The sequence below is a fragment of the Scatophagus argus genome, chromosome 5, assembly GCF_020382885.2.
Source record: "Scatophagus argus isolate fScaArg1 chromosome 5, fScaArg1.pri, whole genome shotgun sequence".
NCBI lineage: Eukaryota > Metazoa > Chordata > Actinopteri > Scatophagidae > Scatophagus > Scatophagus argus.
In genome coordinates this window covers 15,943,312-15,965,899 of record NC_058497.1, presented here as the reverse complement: position 1 = coordinate 15,965,899, position 22,588 = coordinate 15,943,312, and the positions used below count along the sequence as shown (strand labels likewise).

General features: G+C 41.1%; 1 protein-coding gene and 1 long non-coding RNA gene across 5 annotated transcripts; both read right to left on the bottom strand.

Moving 5' to 3' along the window:
* Window positions 1-585: 585 nt before the first annotated feature.
* On the bottom strand, window positions 586-3,331 carry gemin7 (gem (nuclear organelle) associated protein 7). Of its 4 annotated transcripts, none has more exons than XM_046389487.1 (2): window positions 3,178-3,331; window positions 586-2,149 (listed from the first exon to the last, which is right to left on the bottom strand). In XM_046389487.1, the coding sequence occupies exon 2, from the start codon at window positions 2,126-2,128 to the stop codon at window positions 1,742-1,744; it is 387 nt and encodes a 128-aa protein (XP_046245443.1). In that variant the 5' UTR covers window positions 2,129-2,149; window positions 3,178-3,331; the 3' UTR covers window positions 586-1,741. The 4 variants fall into 4 exon arrangements, with proteins under 4 accessions (XP_046245443.1, XP_046245444.1, XP_046245445.1 ...); XM_046389488.1 differs by lacking the exon at window positions 3,178-3,331 and adding an exon at window positions 2,958-3,169; XM_046389489.1 differs by lacking the exon at window positions 3,178-3,331 and adding an exon at window positions 2,550-2,684.
* A 3,492-nt stretch (window positions 3,332-6,823) lies between these two features.
* On the bottom strand, window positions 6,824-21,672 carry LOC124059848. Its single transcript, XR_006843451.1, has 3 exons — window positions 21,452-21,672; window positions 8,367-8,499; window positions 6,824-6,960 (listed from the first exon to the last, which is right to left on the bottom strand). It is a non-coding gene; the product is annotated as an uncharacterized LOC124059848 (long non-coding RNA).
* Window positions 21,673-22,588: the final 916 nt, after the last annotated feature.

The following is a 22,588-nucleotide window of genomic DNA, read 5'->3' as shown; positions in this document are numbered from 1 at the left end:
GAAGGTTTTCCTCAAGGGCCCTTCAGCAGGGCGGCTGCATGCTGACACAGGTGCATGACCACAACTCCCTCTGATGAAGGTCAGTTTCCACATTACTGCAACAGCCTGCCGCCCACCATGACAGCCACCACACTCCAAGTGCCTGACGTAACACTTTCCGTGTATATCATTCACGAAGTACAGCTTTGGTGGTTTACACTTTAAGTCGCTCTTTATTTTAGCACTTAAAACACTATGCAAATATTAGATAAATGGTTCAGCATACTGTAATTCCATTGTAAGAAGATATGATAAGATTTGTCAACTCCTATCAATTTTACATCATAACAGCCTCCACGTACAGGTGCCCACAAGGGGACTTATGGCTGTTGACAACTACATTAATAGACCCTGCTTATAACTACATTGCAATGTGTTATAAACCAATTATTCCATCTTTCATTAGTGCCTGCATATCCTAAACAGGGGGACTAATTGTAATTGTACAGCAAGAGCTTCACAGACATTTTTTGAAGACATGTATTGTAAATTAGGCTACATGTAAACATTATTTGCATTACTGAATAATCTTCCAAGACCAAAGCGTTGCCTTGACATAGCAGCTTTATTTTTGTCCAAAACTCAAAGAAATTCAGTTCAAAATGTGAGACAACAAAGGGGAGCATTATTCTCAAATGTGTAACCCAGGAAACCACCAAATGTTTTGCATTTGCGCTTGAAGGGCAATTCAAACGATTAATTGATCAGCTCATTGACTAAGTGTTGCAACTCTGCTCGTAGAAAAACAGTCTCTACAACAGGTCATACTGTCGACAAAGAGATGAACTAGACCAACCCATCAGAACGAAGGACCACTATATCAAAGAGGAACAAATTCCAATCTCATACTCTCCCCTTTACGTACTTTTAAAAACGATTACTAAATATAGTTTTGATGGATGTGGTGGAGTCTAGGCTACACGCATCACTTTTTTCCCCCTTCAGCAGTGTAAATTTTTGAATCTTTTAAAGTGCTCCAATTTACAAAAAACAGAAACCCCTCTATTATGTTAGTTAAGTCTTGATGATTTTTCCCCAAGCAAAACACAAAATGGACATCCAAACACAAAAATGTTCAACCCAAAAATGAACATTTAAAGTTCAACGTTTCACTTGCTTCACCTGAAGAATTCTGTAACAAAAGGCATAACTTGTCAACTTGAGCACCAGAGCAGCAATAACCTCTTTCTGCATCTCACAAAAGATGACAATCTACAGAAAGTCTCATGGTGTGGAGGACAAACGGGACACGTCCTGACAATTTTGAAAAGACTGCATTGCCATTAAACCTCTCCGAACGGATCAGACGGTTGACAAACCAAACAGTGAATGAGTCTAATTCTTGTGGGTAAAGACACTAGTAGTCATCAGTATCATATCATCACACTTTCAATATTTTGGTCAAAAGTCTCGTGTCATCCAATCCCCGCAAACCGCAGCTCTGACATCAGGTTTTTGTATGTCTTGCAACATGGAGACACAGCTCCCTCTGGTGGTGAACAAGGGAAACTGCTTGTGAGAGTCAGACAGGACGGGATGATTGGCCAAACTATACAAACAAGACTGAACTGGACAACTTTACCCACACTGTTTAGATGTAATATAACTGGTTTTACAAATTTCTGACAAAGTGTGAAACTGGAGCTGACCAATCGAGACTCTAAAGTGCTTCTTATCTCAAGTAAGCAGAAGCCTGAGATGTTCATAAATCAAAACTGAATGAAATCACATCCTGACACCTGATCAGCGCTTCTTTTTGAACCCCGATGGGAGTGTGCAGGTCCGACACCTGAAAATTCAGCACGTCGATGTCCGACGCCCCAAAGGTTGCCTCCACCTTCACGTTCTCATGCATGTGAAAGTGAACCTTCTTGTTGGTCATGGAGAGGAGACAGCGGAGGAAACTCTCTCTCAGCACAGACCGGGCGCGCTGCTCTCTCTGCAGCTGCTCGGCGTCCGCCTCCGATGCAGCAGAAGTGGGAATGGACGTACGGCAGAGAGCGATGAAGCGGGGTGATTTGGGGTCAAATCCCCGGCTGTTTGGGTCGGGTCCTTTCGGCAGGCGGAGCACAGACACCGGTGTTGCCATGATGAGTGTTTCTGCCAGTACCTGTTAAAGAAGTGCAAAAATCATTAACACTGGGTATAATTTGAAGAGAAAAATGTGTTTTCAGGGTGAGAGGTGCTTGCAAACTGAACAAAAGCTCTCAAAAAGAGCTATGAAGTACAATTACGATGTTTCAACATTACTATGATGTAGCCAAATGCAACCTCTCTTGGAATCTGATATAATAATATTTATTATCTGCATCACTGTGCGTCATTCAAACCTCACTGACTGATATGAAGCTGTGTATGGGTTTGGTGCTGTAAATATCAGTCCAGCTGAAGTCCGTATATGGACCTTGTCGGTCTTAATTGTACTTAATAAATTGTATTTTGGGGAGCATCGATTCAGTGTGTAGGCATCACTTTCTCTCAGCGTTGTGGTTTCTTTTTTGCCTGCACACCTGATATCATGTTGGGAGGAGCATACAGCACCTTGAAGCAAACATTTCATCGATTAGTCCAGTGAACAATTTTCATCAATCAATCTTTAAGGTCACAAAAGACATTGCAGCTCTTCCCATGTAAGGACTTACTTTATTTTGTATTTTGTACCATTATATTATTGGACATCTTATTGCTCGCTATAAGTGATGGAATGATTATTCTGAAAAATATATATAAAACATGAATCTCACCAGAAAACACCAATAGCTTTAACACATTTGTGTATTTATGTTTGCGTTTTATAATGCAAGCTTCATGTCGGCTATTAACTACAGTTTCTTCGGTTATAGTTTAACCTGCTGTTGCAATGGGTGGAATCAGCTGACAAGTTATGTATTTGACAATTAAATCAAATTGATATTTACCCACAGAGCATCAGGTAGCCTAATAATGTGCTACAAAGCAAAGACACATTTTTATCACGGAGAGTCGCTGTCAACCTATGGTTTAAGCCTGTTAAGTTTAAGTTGGTCAGATAATTTGACAATTGTAACACGATAAGACCGCCAAAGCGCGCTTTCTTACTCCGTGCGGTACTCAAATATGTACTAAAGTTTCTCTGCACGCCATAACTTAGATACTTACTAACAGCTTCCGTTACCATCAGCAGCAGCAGGAGCAGCCGCAGTGCGTACAACTTTGTGGAGTCATTTTCTTCTTCGCCGGAATCAATAGCTGACAACAGATGTAGTACCGCCACCTTGTGGACTGGACGGTAAAGACACCACATTGCAATTCGAGATGCGTAATTGAAATACACGCAGGTAGGCCACCGTACTTGAATACGAATTTAAGGCAACCCAACATGTGCTTTTTTAACGTCTCTTTTTACTTTTTACAATATTACATTCATCTGACAGCTTCAATTATTCTACGAAGAACGATTTTGGATATAAATCATATGAAGTGCTTATACAATATTTCTATATTTTGTTATAAATTGAAATTTTCTTTACGAAAATTTGTTGCATTTTTAATATTATTTTAATCATTATACATCATTTTTAATAATTTTGAGGTTTGTACTACTGATTGAACAAGGTAAAGGTGTCACTCTGTGGCTCTGGGTAATTATGACACATTTCTTAATAGTTTCTGAATTTTTACAAATCAGACAATGAATTGACTGATACAAAAAAATAACCAGCAGAATAATCTATATTTGAAATAATCATTAGTTGTTGTAAGAGTCACAGTTACCAAGTAAATTGTCTTGGTTTAATTGACGGGTAGCCCTGTGACTGACTGGTGGCCAGTCCGGTGGGTACCCCGCATCTCGCCAGTTGTCACCTGGGATAGGCTCCACAATTTTTTACAATTTCCTGATGTGAAACTGGTGATATTGCCAAAATGTATGCAGTCTGTTTTCTTTTTAACATCTATGTGACAGCACAGGATGACAGAAAACAGAATGACAAAATGGTTTGACCCTTCATGGCCTGGTAAAGGGCTTATGAAGTGTGACCAGCTGCACACTATGCATTAAGATCCACATTTCCTTTAGGCCACCAGAATAAATATAAAATTTTATGGTATTTAAAGTTAAGTTAAAACACTGTTGGAAAAAAAAAATCAAAATTGATGCATTAAAATGAGAAAATCATTAAATCGTTCTGTCTTTCCCTGTTTCTAGTGGATATTTTGTTAAAAATAATGTCTGGACTAATTTATAAATATAATGTTTTATTTGTTTGCTGTTTCTGTATTTATGGTTTCCATTCCATGATCGCTTTAATTTCAAGCAGGGGTCATCAAATATTTTGTGACATGCCCACTTTAGAAAGAGAAAGATTTCATTTTCAGGATACCCAAAAATATCAAAATTACGTAATGCTTAAAATAGTCTGAGGACCACACACAAATATCTTTGAGTCACAGGCTGAGTAATAGGCACACATTTAATGCTGTTTCTGGATGAAGCACAGGAACAGTAAACTGCTCAAGGAGCCAGTCACGCCATCAACTGTTGAAACAGTGAGTGAAGGAGCCAACAAAAAGAAATCTGAATTCTCGAGCAGAATCATTTGCAGAAAAAAACCTAACTTGTTGACCTCTCAGTTAAATGTTGTTGTAACTCCTGTTTAATTCACGCAACATCACTTTTCTGATGTCCTGCCCTCACATTGGTTGTTTTAAATAAATAGAAAATAAACTGCATACCCTTTCGGCTGATTCTTATCTTTGTTGAGACTGTTTTGATCACATGGCAGCCGCGCAAGTTATCGGATTAAGGAGGTGAAAACAAATGTGAAAACACACAGGACAGTTGGAACCAATGAGCCTGTCTGAGGTGAGACAGAGGGTGTGTTTCAGCGTCTGCATGAGGCGGGTAGGCATGTGTGTGTGGGAGGGCAGAGACGCCAAAGGAAAAAAAACTTAAACACAAAGGATGCCTTATTAAAGAGACAGACAGAAATAGACAAATGACAGCCAGTCTGGAGCTCATTTACTAGACGAAAAATAAAATATATATCTTGCATTTCCGCACTTTCAGACGTGAAGACTGGAACCATCCAACCACACTAATGATTGCAGTAACCCTAACCCTAACCCTGACATGGGAATAAAAGAAATGCATAAAAATCAAGGTATTATAGGAAATGATGTTTACAAGAAGGGTTATTTCATATTTGTCATTCACTCATTCATTCATCCATTTTCTATACCACTTATCCATCAGGGTTGCGGGGGAGCTGGAGCTTATGCCAGCTGACTATGGGCGAGAGACGGGATTGGTCGCCAGCCAATTGCAGGGCCACCACACAAAGACAGACAACCTAGGGGACAATGTAGAGTAGCCAGTTAACCTAATGTGCATGTTTTTGGGATTGTGGGAGAAAACCCACGCAGGCACAGGGAGAACATGCAAACACCACGCAGAAGGGCCCAGACCAGGATTCGAACCTGGAACCCTCTTGCTGCGAGGCGACAGTGCTAACCACCGCACCACTGTGCCTGTATGTTTGAAATTCATGGACAACATGGCCAAAAAAATTCAAAATTAAATAGCAAACAAATCACAATACGACCTGTGAAATGAGACTAAAACTGTTATTATATTTGTTCGACCCTTTATTGACGTTATTGTTTGTTTTGCATTTGGGAAGTTTTGATATTTTTAAGATTGTACTTTTTAAAACTTGTTTATTTTATTAATCTTAAATTAGTAGTTAAGCTACAATTCATTAGTCAAACTACTGAACCCTAATGGATTGAGTCAGCTTATTCACTGATTGGTTTAGTGCTCTGATGCTGACAATAGATCAGATCTCAGCAATGTGGAGCAATTCTCTGTTTCTTCTCTGGGTTAGTTCACCTGTGTTTGCTGTCTTCCATGCAATCTCTGTGTTCGCTTTGTCATTTGGACCATTTTAAACAGAACTTTCAGCTGCTTTTAGTTCCTTGTGTTGCTCTGCCTTCTTCAGTTCATTTTTGAGTAAGTTTATTTATTAAGGACTTTTTGTTCACTTTATCCTCGTGTGCTGTCTGCATTTTGGGTCCTGATTTGTGAATTGCCTGCCAGTATGAACTGGCAAACTATGGAACCAATCAAATAACAATCCTGCCAGGTTTCAGGCTTTGATGTAGCTGAATGACTCAAGTGGTCTCTCGCTTGGAGTCCACAGAGCAAGAGGCAACACCCTCAGTGCTCCCTGGTAGGTATCCAGCTTACAAGCTCTTCCTCCCATCCTCCCTTCCTCTCATCCTGCCCACAGACTATCGGGACGAGGTCTTCCGTTTTCCTGCCCCCAGATCAGCCACACAAGATGCTGACTGATGATGAACAGACAGCATCTTGGTTCAATTTTGCGTCATTCTTTGTGATGGAATTCAGTGGGTTTGTGTGAATTTTTAGAAACATGGCGGAAATTCTGCATCCATAGATGCATTCATGAGACCCGCCTCCACAATATGGCAGCGATGAAAGGACAATTATTCCACAAACATTCCTTTCACATGAGTCAATTAAAACCTCTTCCTGCTCTCAAGTGTTATATTTGGGTCATTTTACAGTTAGAACAGAGTGTCGAGCTGCTGACTTGGAAGCAGAAGTGATGTAGTTTTGCCTTTTTATGTGGTTCAATACGAACAGAAAATTGCCAGTGCCATGCTTATAAACTGTTGGTGTGGGATTCTGGTCTACCGTGTGTTGCGTAAGACAGGAACAGATCTGAGCTTATAAAATCAGAGGATGACAAAAAGCAGGAAGATGCTGACACACCAGATTTTTTTCTGTGTTAGGCTGATGACTAATAAGGCTTGAATTGGAAACTCTTTCAGTAACATTACATAAATCAGACTTATAGGAAGAAGCAGTAGGTCTGACATCTGGAGTCCATTTATTGTTGTCTCGATATGGGTGAAATCCTGAACAGAGGGGAGGAAAACAGTGATTGCTAAATTTCCAATATGGTACCCTGGTCTGCCTGTTGGGCATTATTATACAGTTTGGATTTGGTAAAGCATGAGCACCATTTTTCATACATAAACATGAAATCTTAGTTAAAGTGAGGCTACGTAACTTTTGCTAAACAGCAGCTCCTGAATTTGCTTCCTTTCCTCTTCATTTAGTTCATTCAGACCACATTTAGTAAAACTGGTGATGAAATAGAACCGTCGAGTTACAATGGCCACGCTGTACAACTACAGGATATGGTTAAAACATAACTGCTATGCTCAAATCCAAGCATGTGATGATGAATCACTGACTGTGATGCAAGAATGAACTGCATGATCTTATCTTTCTACAGCTGTGTGTGTGCATGTGTGTGTGTGTGTGCTTGTGTGTGTGTGTGTGTGTGGGGGGGGGGGGGCTAACATGAAACATTAGCAAGAGTTAAGATAAGGAAAGTCACTTGCGATGCTTAAGGAGCAGACATGATGTGCTGTGAGGTGACATTATAACTATTTTCCTCTGACCTCAGATCTTATCGAACGTCAGACAGTGACTAGATGTATGCAGGTGTATGCATTTCATAGCTTAAAAAGTGTCCTACAGTAAGAAAAATGTCCCTGTATCTTTAAAACCTAGGGACTAGGAAATGTTCTCCTCGTGGCAAACTAGTGTTCTCCTCAAACTCTTTAAAGTTCTCCATTTTCTCCACTCATCCACATAGAAATTATTTTCTTTAATTTGGAGGCCTTCACCCACAAGGATATTTCAGTCACCTCTGCTGGTGCTTGTAGGCTAAATTACATCAAGCAGATTGATTGATGAGTGATTGATTATAAATAATTTACCTTAATGATTAAAGACCCCGTATTTAGTATTTTAAGCACCCAATTTGGACGTTATCACTTGATTAAATGGGTGCTACCAATGGTTATCAGTCTCATAGCACTAGTGCAATTTCTCACATATGTTTCTCAGACATCGTTTATTCCCACAATGTGTTCTGACCACAGTTTTGTTCCCTGTTCCTGCCTAGCTGCTCTGTCTTTTAGTCAACCTCCCACCACTTTCTTTAGGTCAGTATAATGCTGCCCCAAACCCAAGTACACAAGTCTTTTGTGGTGCTGTAATGTTCTAATGATACCTCTATGATAACACCATTCACTCACAGCTAAAGTTCACGTTTATACAACAAGTCCTAGCTATCATTGTCTTTATTAACATTCAATTTAAAGGCAAAAGCAAGATGTGGTATTGCTTCTGGAATGACTGAGCTCTGCTGCGATAAAGTGATTACGCATTACGCATTACGCAAGTGATATTCAGAGAGATGGAAAATGAGAGTAACAACCACAGTAATGATGAATCTGATGTTACTCACCTGATTTCAGTTATCTTCTTTTTCATAGCGGGAATCCCAAACAGAAAATGTCCATTGCTGCAACCTGCAACAACAGGTGAAGGCACGTCCCGCTGACATCCCAACCTTGAGCAGTGTTGTAGTATTCTGTATTCTGTACAAAAAGGTATTTTTTTTGTTTTAACTTTAACTAATTGAATATATATGTGCATGTATAGTGTATACTATAGTGTGTATAGTGCCATAAATAAGTAATTTCTTTCAATCTCATGACTTTAGCCATGGTGTATGGCTTTGTGCAGTGATTTGGGGCCGCTAGCCAATAACAGCACGTGGTTACATTTCAAAGTGAAAATCTGTAAAAAAAATTAAAAAACAAAAACTTGCCTCCCTGGTCCATTTCATCTGCTCTCTTGGTCTGCTGCAAAAGAGACAGTATCGAGTCTGTTGGTGTGAGGAAAGAGGCGGGATGAAACCTGCATCCAAACTGGACAGGCTTCAGCTTGTCTAATGTTTATCTCAAAGAAATAAATACAAGAACATTTTATTTCTTTGATTCACTGCTCTGATGACCTCTGGCCTTCTGTCTAGGAAACAAATCACTGTAACATATGTCAATATCAGTTAATCATTATTTATTTAATTGATTAAAGATAAATCAACATTTCCTGCCGTCAGGAAATGTTTTTGGTGCAGCACTGTGCTGCCTCCCTGTTGCAAACTTTACAGCTGTCCTGTGCCTGACCACGACACTATGGAGTAGGTGGGAGACACTGTCCAAAATAGTAATAGTGTAATTTAGACAGGAGTCATCATAGACCATACAGTTGAACAGCGTGGCCAGTGTAACTCAGCACTTCTTTTACCTAGTTAATTCCTAACATTGAACATCATCTCCTTGCACAGCTCCCTCCATCACCACTTTTAGTGTTAGCTTGGTGGACGGGCGCATTAGAAAAGATCTACCCTTCTACTGCAGACGGCGAACTCTTGGAGAGGACCTTACCATCTGCCTTGTTGATCCATTGCTGCAGGAGCTCATGAATAATAAAGAAAGATACTTCCTGGGCATCAATCTGCTGGACAGGGAAATATATCAAGTGCATTGAGGATGTGCCAGGGATACTGTCACGCCTTGTGTTTTGTTTGTTTCTCCTGTGTCTCGTTGTCTTGTCTATTTAGTCTTTGTCTTCCCAGCCATTTGTTGGTCCGTTGTATTGCATTTGCTTTTGTCAGGTAGCCATGTATTTTGTCCAGCCATGTTTTGTCAGCACAGTTTTCAAGATCCTTTGCCACAGAAGGTGTGTGATTTTTTGAGTTTGTTTAAAGGATTAAAAGACTATTGGTTTGGACCTCTGCCTGCTTGCAGCTCTGTAAAACTCTGCATTGGGGTTCAGCCCTCTGCGCCAGTGAAGCCGTTCCTTCCTGACAGATACTTCTGTAAACTGAGAGGGGCACCATCACCAAGGAAAGGGTGGTGTTATTCTCATCAAACGAAGGTGTGCCAGGATCCACATTCCTGGTGCTCTTTCGTTTGCACATTCAATCTGGGTGGGTTACAGTCCCATCATTTCAACTAATTAAGACCATTACATCAAATCTGTGACAGGTTTGATGTAACGGTCTGTCACAGATGACTATTTTGACTGAAGGTCATGGAAAGTCTCAGTAGGTGGAGTTAGGAATGAGCAGCTGCATCATTCATGAGTCATCCAGTTGCTTTGCATTTTGACAAACAATCAGTGGTAGTGTTTGCAGCTGGTGGAAGTAAATCAGACCACAGGTGTGCAGTGGCACGGCAGACAGGCTCAGTAGGCATAGTGAGCAACGTTGTTCACTGTGCCTACTGAGATTGAAAAGTTTTCCTCTTTATTGAAAAGATTCCTCTTTAATACTGTAGCCAGACTGACTAAGAACCAGCTGTTGAGCCATGCATCCCCCCCTCAGCAGTGATGATTTCTTAACTTCTTTCACTGATTGTCAACATCAGAGCGAGGATTTGCAGTAATTTAGTGGAATATTAGGTTACTGTACTCTTATAGCAACCTCCACACCTAAAACATGTGTGGACAGAGTCTTCCACCTTCATCTCTCATTCATCTGTCAACTTCAGCCATTACTCATCCAAGCGTGTCTACTTGACCAGGTCCCATCAACACTGCTTAAGGATAGTTAATATTTACTAAACTAGATCAATCTCTCTTTAGTCACAGGTTATTTACCACAGACCTTTAAGATGGCTGTCATCTATTAAAGAAACCTTCCCTTGACCCAGATGTATTAGTTAATTACAGACCTATATCCCTATATCCAATCTTCCATTCATCTCTAAGAACCTTGAAAATGTTGTCCTATAGACAGCTACATCGACATCTCAACTCTAACAACCTTTGTGAAACTTTTCAATCTGGATTTAGAGAACACCATAGTACTGAAACAGCACCGATAAAAGTTTCTAAAGACCTTTTCCTAGCATCTGATAGAGGTCTTGTCTCCGTTCTTGTACTTCTAGATCTCACTGCCCAAAAACCCATGCAGGCACAGGGAGAACATGCAAACTCCACATAGAAGGGCCCAGACCGGGATTCGAACCTGGAACCCTCTTGCTATGAGGCGACAGTGCTAACCACTGCACCACCGTGCCGCCCCCCACATAAATAAATAAAAATAAATAAATATATATATAATAAATAAAGCACCCCCTTCTTGAACCACCACCTTAACATGGTGGATGGGTTTGCCCCTGGTAGGGGTCTCCCAAGGCAAACAGGTTCTAGATGACAGGTCAGACCAAGAGCGGTTCAGAAATAATGAAAGATTAAACAACAAGGACATATACGTCGCCCGGATTGGCGTTACCGGGGCCTCACCCTGGAGCCAGGCCTGGGGTTGGGGCCCACAGGTGAGCGTCTGGTGGCCAGGTCTCTGCCCACAGGGCCCAGCCATGTACAGCCTGAACAAGTGACGTGGGCCCGCTCTCCCGTAAGCCAACCACCCGCGAGAGGATTCAGAAGGGACTGGTGCATTGTGGTTTAGGCGATAGCTGTGGGCGGGGGTTCCCGGTGACTCAAATCCTGGACAAAAACTCTATGGGCTATGGGGACATGGAATATCACCTCACTGGGGGGGAATGAGCCTGAGCTAGTGCGGGAAATTGAGCGGTACCGGCTAGAAATAGAAGAGAAAAAGACTCTCTTCTACTCTGGAGTAGCCCATGGTGTGAAGCAGTGAGCTGGTGTAGGCTTGCTTATAGCCCCCCAGCTCAGCCGCCATGTGTTGGAGTTCTCCCCGGTAAACGAGAGAGTCATTTCCCTGCGCCTTCGGGTCGGGGATAGGCCTCACACTGTTGTCTCACTGTTGTCTAGGGTATCTGGCTTTCTTGGAGTCCCTGGGAAGGGTACTGGAATGTGCTCCGACCGGGGACTCCATAGTTCTACTGGAGGACTTCAGTGCCCATGTGGGTGATGACAGTGACACCTGGAGGGGCTGGGAGGAACAGCCTCCCTGATCTGAAACTGAGTGGTGTTTTGTTGTTGGACTTCTGTGCTAGTCACAGTTTGTCCATAACAAACACCGTGTTCGGACAGACTTGGCAAACCCAAATGCATTGTGAGGGTCTGCTGGGAACGTCTGGGGGAACCCTCCGTCAGAGTGGTCTTCAACTCAAACCTGTCTTGGCGGCAATCCCCAAACCCGGTGGTGGACACCGGAAGTAAGGGATGCCATCAAGCTGAAGGAGGAGTCCTATCGAGCCTGGTTGGATTGTAGGACCCCCGAGGCAGCTCACGGGTATCAAGGAAATTCTGGCAAACCATCCGACACCTCAGGAGGGGGAAGCAGTGCCCTGCTAATACTGTCTACAGTGAAAGTGGAGAGCTGCTGACTTTGACTGGGGATATTGTTGGAAGGTGGAAGGAATACTTCAAGGATCTCCTCAGTCCTGCTGATGCGTCTTCCGTCATGGAAGCGGAGGCTGGGGACCCTCAGGCGGATCCACTCATTACCCAAGCCGAAGTCACTGAGGTAGTTGGGAAGCTCCTCAGTGGCAGAGCACCGGGAGTGGATGAGATCCGTCCTGGGTACCTTAAGACTCTGGATGTTGTGGGGCTGTCTTGGTTGACACGACTCTGCAGCATCGTGTGGCAGTCGGGGACAGTGCCCTTGGACTGGCAGTCCGGGTGGTGGTCCCTCTTTTTAAGAAGAGAGTCTATTCCAGGGTACTGGAGAAGAGAATCCAGCCGATAGTAGAACCTTGGATCCAAGAGGAACAATGCGGTTTTCGCCCTGGTCGTGGAACACTGGACCAACTCTATACCCTCCGCAGGGTACTTGAGGGTTCATGGGAGTTTGTCCAACCGGACCACATGTGTTTTGTGGACTTGGAGAAGGCATTTGACCGTGTTCCCCGAGGCATCCTGTGGGAGGTGCTCCGGGAGTATGGGGTCCGGGCCCTTTGCTAAGGGATGTGCAGTCTCTGGGTGGTGGGGCGCTCCCTTAGGGATAGGGTGAGGAGCTCTGTCACCCGGGAGGAGCTCAGAGTAAAGCCGCTGCTCCTCCACATCGAAAGGAGCCAGTTGGTGGCTCAGGCATCTGTTTCGGATGCCTCCTGTACCCCTTCCAGGGGAGGTGTTCCAGACATGCCCCACCGGGAGGAGACCCCGAGGAAGACCCAGGACACGCTAGAGGGACTATGTCACTCGACTGGCCTGGGAACGCCTTGGGGTCCAACCGAAAGAGCTGGAGGAGAGGAAAGTCTGGGCATCCCTGCTCAAGCTGCTGCCCCTGCGACCTGGTCCCGGGTGAAGCGGAAGAAGATGGATGGATGGAAAATAAAGCATGTATCTGTTATATTAAATAAATTGTTCATATTTGTATGGATTCTCTTCACTTGGGACATAATGGGACTGTTTTGAATTATACACACTGCCATCTAAAAGGAGCAGAAAGATTTGGTATCATCAGAGCTGTGTGAGTAGCTATATCTTCCTGTTTCAGTCTTTTACCTTTCGATTAGCAAGCTTATGCAAAATGTAATGGGAACTTCCACATCTAAAGGTCCTCAAGCAAGAAACTGAATGTAAAGTGTGGTGAAAGGCACTCTTTAATAGGTTAGGCTGAGGACAGAAACTACATGCCAAGTTGTCAGAAAAAATAATAACACCCAACAGCCAAATTAAATCAACAGCACTGAACACTGAACAACACTGAAGCTGGTTTGCACCAGTCTGTGTGTAATTAATAAAAAAAATACCCTTAAAAATGCACATGACCTGAAACAGTTTTGGTATTACAACTGTTTGCTCTGGGAACTGAAAACACTGAAGACACAGTGAGGTCTGGAAACTGCAGTTTTTCACAATTCTCTGACAATATTTGACCTTTTTCTCCAGGAAATTTATTTCATTATTATTATTACTTTATAAAACAAGATTTTTTTTTTTTGCAAAACAGCCTTTACAACACAGATTGATTGTAAAATGTTAAAACATCGAACAGTTTATTAAAAATTGAAGTTAAACAAGTCCACAATTTGTTATCAAAATATCATAGTGAGTATTTATACATTTAAAGTGCAGTAAACTCAATCAATTTCTGCATTCTATGATATAAAATAAATGGATGAACCTATATTGGTGCTTTTACAAAGAATGATATTTGGAGGAAAAAGAACACAGGAAAAGGTGTAACATAGAAAGCGGGGCAAAGTTCAAGGATAGTGGATTTGGCAGGATCCTTGCGTCTTCAGTGGAACAGCTGCTGGGGCTCTGGGAGAGACAGTGGTGCCTTTCCTCATTGTAACTGCTTGTCCAGCTGTATTTGAAGGTAAATAGTATGTGAGCTTCTCACAGCTGCGGCGGTTGATTCCCGTAACACCAGCATTTCTTGCTTGTTGATCCTGCAGTTGTGCCACCACATAAATGTGGTCTGCTTTCCAGACACCAGCCACAGCAATGTTCGTCGTTGCTGCTCTGTTATTCTGCTAGCACAAAGCACCCAAACACTTCTGCTCAGTCACGCCTTCATTTAGGTCATGTCAGATTTGTAATGAAATTTTTAACTTACAATACTAGTCAATGAGGTTTTGAATGGATTTGTCTTCTTTTTTCATGCATATTCCCTGTTTCTTCTCTCTCCCTCTTCTTTCTCTCTCCATCTCCCTGTCTCTCCTCTCCCCCCTCTCCTGTCTCTCTCCATCTCCCTGTCTCTCCTCTCCCCCCTCTCCTGTCTCTCTCCATCTCCCTGTCTCTCCTCTCCCCCCTCTCCTGTCTCTCTCCATCTCCCTGTCTCTCCTCTGCCCCCTCTCCCTCCCAGCCGGTCGCAACAGAAGGCCATCTACACTGAATCTGGTTCTGCTCGAGGTTTCTGCCTGTTAAAAGGAAATTTTTCCTCACCACTGTCACCAAATGCTTATTCAGTGTGGGGTTTTGCCCTGGGACTTGTTGAGATCTGGCATTTTTACGAGGAGGAGGAGGAGGAAGAGGAAGAAGAAGGTGCTAACAGTAACAACTCTGCACACAGCATAATTTATTCATTAAAAGTATATTACAAATTGTATTGCACTAAACTATGCATTCATTAAAGGTTAACTTGACTCTTGTTGTGTATATCGATAAATAGACAATATTAAACCTTATGCAATCAAGTTGCTAACATAGTTCCACTGATCAAAGTTTATTTATCATATTACCCTGGTATGTACTTGCTTGTTATAGAATGGCCAGTCTGGACTTATTTGGACAGATTTTTACTTACTTAATTTCTTCAAGACGAATATTTTGTAAAGTTCAATGATAGTGGACATTTGAAAAATGAAAAATCATGTATTGTGTTTCCTTTCTTGCAAGTTGGCAACCCTGACTTATCTATTTAACTTGCAATTGTCACAATAAAAGATAAAATAGTTTGTCACTATGGGTAACTATTACTGTCCGTAAATTGCTTCCCAAACTTGATACAAGATTGACTTTGGTCTAAATACTTTGCTTTACTTTGTAGACTACCTGTTAACAAGAGTGTAGCATAATGTTAGCAGCTCTATGAGGCTGTTAGACACGGTGATGAATCATCTCATGTAGTCAAATCAGGAACAGACTCCAGACAGTGAAATACACACACACACACACAGTAGTTTTGTAAGAGAAAAGTGCCCAGCAAGCAGGTAATACTGAAAAACAATTACCTCCAGTGTGAGTTAATTGGTATGTCTGCATCTGAACACAATGCGTAGACAAAGAGGCTCCAAGAAATTAAAAAGTGTTGAGGTCTGGCACCAGATAACCTGGTAAGTCAAAAGATAAATAGATTTCCAAATAAATTATAAAGATAAATTCCGATGACAATAAGCACTGGCAGGAGTAAGAGTTGTGGCCAGAGTATATTCATGGTTTTTGTATTACGTACTTGCATATTAAAATAAAGAAAACTTTATAGGTGTGTGGGTGGGTAAAGGTGCATCACCGGTCACAGCAAATCCCAAGGGCCCACATGAGAGCAAAGCTGGGACAAGCTGGCTACATGATGCATGTCACGTACGACTCACAGCGAATATAGACCTGAAAATGTTCGGTAGATATGCGCATTACTCATGCTCTAGGAATACGCCAATGCATTGATGTATTGTTTTCTCCCCTGATACAAAACTCGTTTTTTTAGCTGATATTACCAGTCCAATACCAGTGTTTTTTTTGTGTGGTTTTTTTTTTGTTTGTTTTTCTTTTTTAGAAATTAATTGAAAATCTGTACCCTTTTACTTTGAATAACTGAATAAAGTCATTTTAGTTACAGCCAAAAGACTGAAGACCAGAGGCCTTTTCAAGGCACTGCACCGGGCCCAGGTGCAGCTCATCAGCTAAGGACGACCCCTGCAAGACAGAACATAAAGAGCAACCACAGCACAGCTAGAGGTGTGGAGGGGTTGTCACATTCCCTAATGGAAGCATGTAGAGAGTGAAAAGTATCGGCGCTAATACTGAACCTTGAAGTACAGCATAAGTAACTTTACTGTACTCAGAGCAATTATGATTAACACTAACAAACTGATACTTGTCAGATAGATATGACTCGAACCATCGAAGGGCAGATCCTTTAATCCCAATGTCATGGTCCAGTCTCTGAAGTAGAATGTTGTGATCAATGGTATAGAAATGTTAACTAAGGGAAAGACATCCTTAAGCAGTCTTGTTGGGACCTGGTCAAGTAGACATGTAGATAACTTGGATGAGGTAATGACTGAACTTAACTCTGAGAGGTGAATGGTGGAGAAGCTGTCTAAACATGCTTTAGGTGTGGGAGTTGCTATAAATGAAACTGTATTTGGTGAAGTGCCAATTCTTGCTCCGTTGAGAAAATGACGCTGTCGCAGAGGGCTGAAGATGCAGAGTCAAAAGGAGAGGCAGGCAGGCAGGAGTCCAAAATAATAGTCTTTTAAATCTTATCAGAACTCAAACAGCACACACTTACTGTGGCAACAGGATCTAGAAAATCTGTGGTGACATAAAACATAAAACAAGACAAACTCGATCTGACATCAAGACAAGGCAAAAGCAACAAACTGACAAAGAGTGACAGGGAAGACGAGGACTAAATAGACAAGGTAACAAGACACAGGTGAAATACATTAGGTAGGAGCAAGCACTCAAGATAAACTAAAGTAAAGATACACGAAACAGACACACAGAGGAAGTGAATAAAACATGACAAAAACCTGAAACATAATACACATAGAAACTGATACACACGACAAGATGAATATGAAACATGACATGCGGACTAGAAATCCAAAAGACAATACACAACCAAAACCCACACGGCATGATACGTTCTGATGTTCGCTACCTTATCAGTGAAGGAAGTTAAGACATCATCACTGCTGAGAGTCGGGGGGGGGGGGGGGTCATGGCTCAACAGCACTGTGGTTTTTAGTCAGCCTGGCTACAGTATTAAAGAGGAATGAAAGAGTTTCAAGTGAAATTTAGCAGTAGGTTTAGGGTTATGTAGATGTGACTGATAAACTATGTCACTCCTCCTCCTCTACCAGTATTTCTGGGAACTTAGTGAATGTAGCTTGGAGGGGTTTATTCATTTAAACTGATAAATTCATCCTGCTGCAACCAGGTTTCTGTGAATGGCATTACATCAATATGGTGATCAAGTATCAGATCATTTATTAACAGAGATTTGGACACGAGAGACCAAATATTTAACAAACTATATTTCATAGTTAACTTGGATTGGTTAGCTAAAGTAGTTGTTTTGATTTCAACTAGGTTTTTATAAGCAACTCCAGATTTGGGTGTGGACTTATACAGCCTCAAGGCAGATTTGTTTCTATGGGGTGTGAAAAGGATTGCGGAGGTGACAGTAGACTGGAGCCTGCAGAGGTTTGTGTAAAATGGCAGCTCTGCCTTTATTTATTTAACACTCTTTAATAACAGATAAAGATATTAATGTTAAGATGTTAATGTTAAAAATCGTTAACAGTAAAGAGTAAAAAAGGTAAAAGTAACGTGAATTTATTGAAATAATGTGATATACTATAACAATTATAACTGAGTAATGTATTCATAAATGATTGGTTTCACACATTACATTGTTAACACAAGGCGGCCATCCGACACCATAAATCTCAATAAACAGCACATAGCAATGCTGTATACTTTTTCATCAGTTATCTTAAACATCTGTCCATGAAGGAGGTTATATACTTCAATTTATCTCACATCCACATACAACAACCACCAAAAGGTTTTTGATCGATAAAATTAAACTACAGATTTATCGACCATTTGCAACGTGAAGCCTTTGTGGTATCAGTGTTTGATTGTCCAGAAATGCTGGGATTGTACTCTAAAAATGTACGGTTGAGCTCAGCATAAGACCCAATGACAACGTTAAGACTCACTAAAATGAACTACTTTTTCAAAATACTTTTTTCCCCACAACTGACTCCCCCACAACCCCACAGATGACTGAGAGGGTTCTTTCTCGGGGACTGAAGGAAGAACTGGAGTAGTCCAAGTTGGCTCTAAGAGCACAGCCACATGAAAAGAGTGATATCACAGTCATCCTATGATCAACTATCAGTCAATAAAAGAAGAACAACAAATAACACATTTCAAAACTGAGTTTCAAGAGCAGTCAAGACAGAAAGAGAATGTTACATGTTCGTCACATGTTAACAAAGCATTATGATTAGACAACTAATATATTTTGCTCTTGGGTGGTTGACATGTAAGTCAAAAAAAAGTTTTTTAAAAAAACTTCAAATATTAATATATTCTTTTAGATTTTGAGTTGAAATATGCATTTTTTTTCATCAATTTGCTCTATCAGTGCCTTAAATTGTCAAAAATTGACAAAATGTATTTGGACAGAATTTGTTTTGACATTATGCTGTCACACCGCGGTGAGGTCTTGTCTTGGGTTTATGTCTCGTCACTTCCTGTTTTATTTTGAAAAGTAACTCTCCTCTCGTTTCAGGTCACTTGCCCTTCCTCATGTCTCCAGTCTGATTGTCTTCCCAACCATCTGATTGTTTCCACCTGGTCCCCATCATCCTCATGTGTTTAAGTAGTCTGCGTTTCCCTTGTCTTGTGCCAGTGTGTTTCGTTCTTCATGTTCGTACCAGCTCTCGTCCATGCCACAGCCTTTGTATGTGTATGTACCTCTTTCTTTCTTTTCTAGCCTCTGAAACAGAGTGAATTTTCTGTTGTAAATTTCATAGTTCAGGTTTAGCCAAGGAGTATTGTTAGTTTATGTTCTTAGGATTTTTCCTCCTCTATTGGAGTGATTTTCAGTTTTATTTCTGTTTGTTTTCTCAGATAGATTTCCTCAATTAAGAGTGATTTTTAGTTCATAGTAGTTTATCTCTAGATAGTTATCCTCTGCTTAGAGTGATTTTTGGTTCTTTGAAGTTTTTGTTTTCCCTTCCTAGTTTTTTATTTCCTCCTGTAGGAGTGATTTTCTGTTTTACTAGTTTGTAGTATTCTTAGCCTAGTTAGAGTCTTTAGCCCAAGATTAATTTCATAGCCTCTTGCTTTCTCTGTTGCTCTGTGAGAGGTTGGATTGGGGTTTGTGCTTGGAAAAATAAACTCTATATTCTCTCACTATCTCTGCGCCTGAGTCCTGCGTAAGCCGAAACCTGACATATGCATAGACATCAACACTTTATGTGGCTATTGATAACACGTTATTATTTTACACGCACTGTAGATCTATCAAATATTTATAATTTATTTGGAAATATGCTCTTATTTGTGAGGGCACTCATATGCCAGACAGTCACACCATACAAGACATATTTGATGTTTGGATCAAAATTCTAAGCAGAAATCTTAATATCCCCACAACACCTTTGGTAGTATTATACTATATCTTGTCAGAGGAACAGCATTTAAATATATATTCTTTATATATTTATAAATATATATTTTTACCAGAATGTGACACATGGACAGTCAGAATTGTGTGATTCATCAACCACCCTCTTGCCTCTTGTTGAGGCTACCAAGACACCTATGACCAGTCTGAAGGAGGTAAAAGCTCCAGCGGGTGAGATGGGAGAGGCTCTGTATATAACAATTGCTGCCCGGGTTCTTCACGAGTCAAAGCTTTATGGGAGAAAGCCACTGTTGAAAAAAACTCACATTAAATCTCCACTAGCATTCACCAATAGGCATGTGGGATACGCCAAGATCAATTGGAAGAAGATTCTTTGGTCTGATGAGACCAAAATTGAGCTTTTTGGCCATCAAACTAGAAGCTATGTTTGGTGGACACCAAACACTGCACATCACCACAAACACACCATCCTCACTGTGACGCATGGTGGTAGCAACCTCATGCTGTGGGGATGCTTCTCAGCAGCAAGCCATGAAAGGCTTGTAAAGGTAGAGGGTAAAATGAATGTGACAAAATATTGGGAAATTTTAGAGGACAATCTGATTCAGTCTGCAAGAAAACTAGAGCTTGGGAGAGGATTTATTTTCTAGCAAGACAATGACACAAAGCTTACAGCAAAAGCTGCACAGAAATGTTTTAAAGATAACACAAGGAGAATGGAAATTTTAGGTAACATTCAGAAAACGTCATTTAAACGTTCTGCTTACAAGTTTTTAAAATAACATTCCGTAGAGGTTTCAAAATTTAACCTTCAGGGAACCTTTAGGGAACATTCCCTGAAGGGGACACAAGTGCACTGTGACTGTTGTCTACAGATAAAGATCGGACATTGAACATAGCTGAAGCTGATGCTTACATATTTATGGCACATGTTTTGTGACTGATTTGACTATGTTTAGCTGAAGACTGGTGTAGGCATGACAGCAGACAGTAAATGTTTTCTGCCTTGGGCTTGAGCTGTCCTGGGTCATCCACGTGATTTGTTGATTTATTTCTTGAGTCTGTTGGAAACTAGAAAATCTAAAAAAGAGCAGGTACTCAACACACCTCTCACTGTACCCAGACAGACAGAGTTTTCACCGGTCCATGAGAGGGAACCTCAGAGAGATTAACGATTATGCATCTGACTGTTGTGGAGGAAAAAAAATGTATTTTGCAACCTGTGCCAAAAATATGCTGATTACGCTCATCTCGACTGTACATCTTTACAGCACAATCCCAGTATTTCTGGACAATCTTGGGCACTGATGCCACAGAGGCTCAGCTTTGGAAATAGTTGGCAACCCATGTAGAATGTGAAGATCAAAAAACCTTTTGACAGTGGCTGGATGTGTGAAATACTTAAACTCACACAACAACTAAAAATGATGCATCATCCAGGAAGAGACAGAAGATTTCAGGATATAAACAGGCCAAGTAGCTACGCAATCACACATCCTGCCATGACTCAGGAACCAAATTAACATTCCTTTGTGTGGCTGGCTCGTCAAGGTACATTTATCTTTGACAAAATTTTGGTTTATTACTGGAACTACAGCCATTACATAACCTACAGAGGAGCAGCAGGGATGTAAATACTGTAACGGTTGCTATCACTCGCTAGTTTTCTCTTATGCCAAGCTGTGAAAAAAAATTAAAGTATATAGCCAGACAAACATCATGCAAACCATATAACTTCACTGCTAGCGGTATATCTGTTAACTTACTGTTGTTGCAGCGTCTTCTCATCCTCCTCCAAGAGTTATCCAGTGAAACAGTGTTTGGCTTATCAAACGTGGTCAGAAAGCGGGAAAAAAACATATGGTACGGTTACTTGACTGCATGCATTACAACAGCTCCTGCTTGGCACTGGCTGGTTTCGTGCTGTCTTCATTATAACTTGGAAATCACGAAATAACTAACTAACATGCGACCAAAATGGGTTCGACGTGGCTCTGGGAAAACAGAAAAATCAAACGGCAGTATTTCACATGCGGGATTTTCCACTTTTGTTTTGGAATAGTTAAACAGGTTTTCAGGTTTTTCAAGTGGGAGTTCAAAGCCAGGTTTTACTGCTGAGACACGCCTGAACAACTTCTGCATGTTGAATATTGTGCAGCAGCTGTGCTAGCTAAAACAAATGCACATATTGTTTGTTGTATAACTTACCTCTTGCTTAATAACTTATCCCTTTGCCCAGTTGAGTTGGCGCCAAGATGACTCGTGCAATGGCTACTGCCAGTTACTTCATTAGAGCCTGTAAGAAGTAGATGTAGTTAATAACTGAGTAAAGTTAACTAATTTAGGAAAGATGGGATAGCTATTGCATTTTACACTGCAGTTATTGACAAGACAAGACAACTTTATTTGTATAGCCCATTTTTACAAGCAGTTTGTCTCAAAGGGCTTAACATAACATCATAGCAACATCCTCTGCCATTCGACCCTCACATCGACTAAGGAAAAACTCCCAGAAGAAACCTTTAACAGGGAAAAAATGGGAGAAACCTCAGGGTGAGCAACAAGAAACCTAAGGGTGAGCAACATGTAGCCCCCACATTGACAATTATACTATTTATTTATTACTGCGTTTTTTATATCATACAAATTAAAAAAATTCTGACAGATTTTTTCTAATTCTTATTATTACCATTTATTATTATACTATTCGTCTGTTACGTCTGTTACTTTGATTGCTCTTATATGATGCTGATGAGGTGCGTGAAAAATACCGTAATAGTCACTGCAGCGTTGGCTGTTTTGACTGAAAGTGTGATCTCTAAAACGGAGCATAAAATCTTCACAGTCACATTGTGAGGACTTAAGGGGACAAAACACAAGTCCCCACAACATAAATCATGAAA

Bases quoted from the DNA above. Each gene is read 5' to 3' on its own strand.
- gemin7 (XM_046389487.1), bottom strand. From the start codon at position 2,128: ATGGCAACACCGGTGTCTGTGCTCCGCCTGCCGAAAGGACCCGACCCA.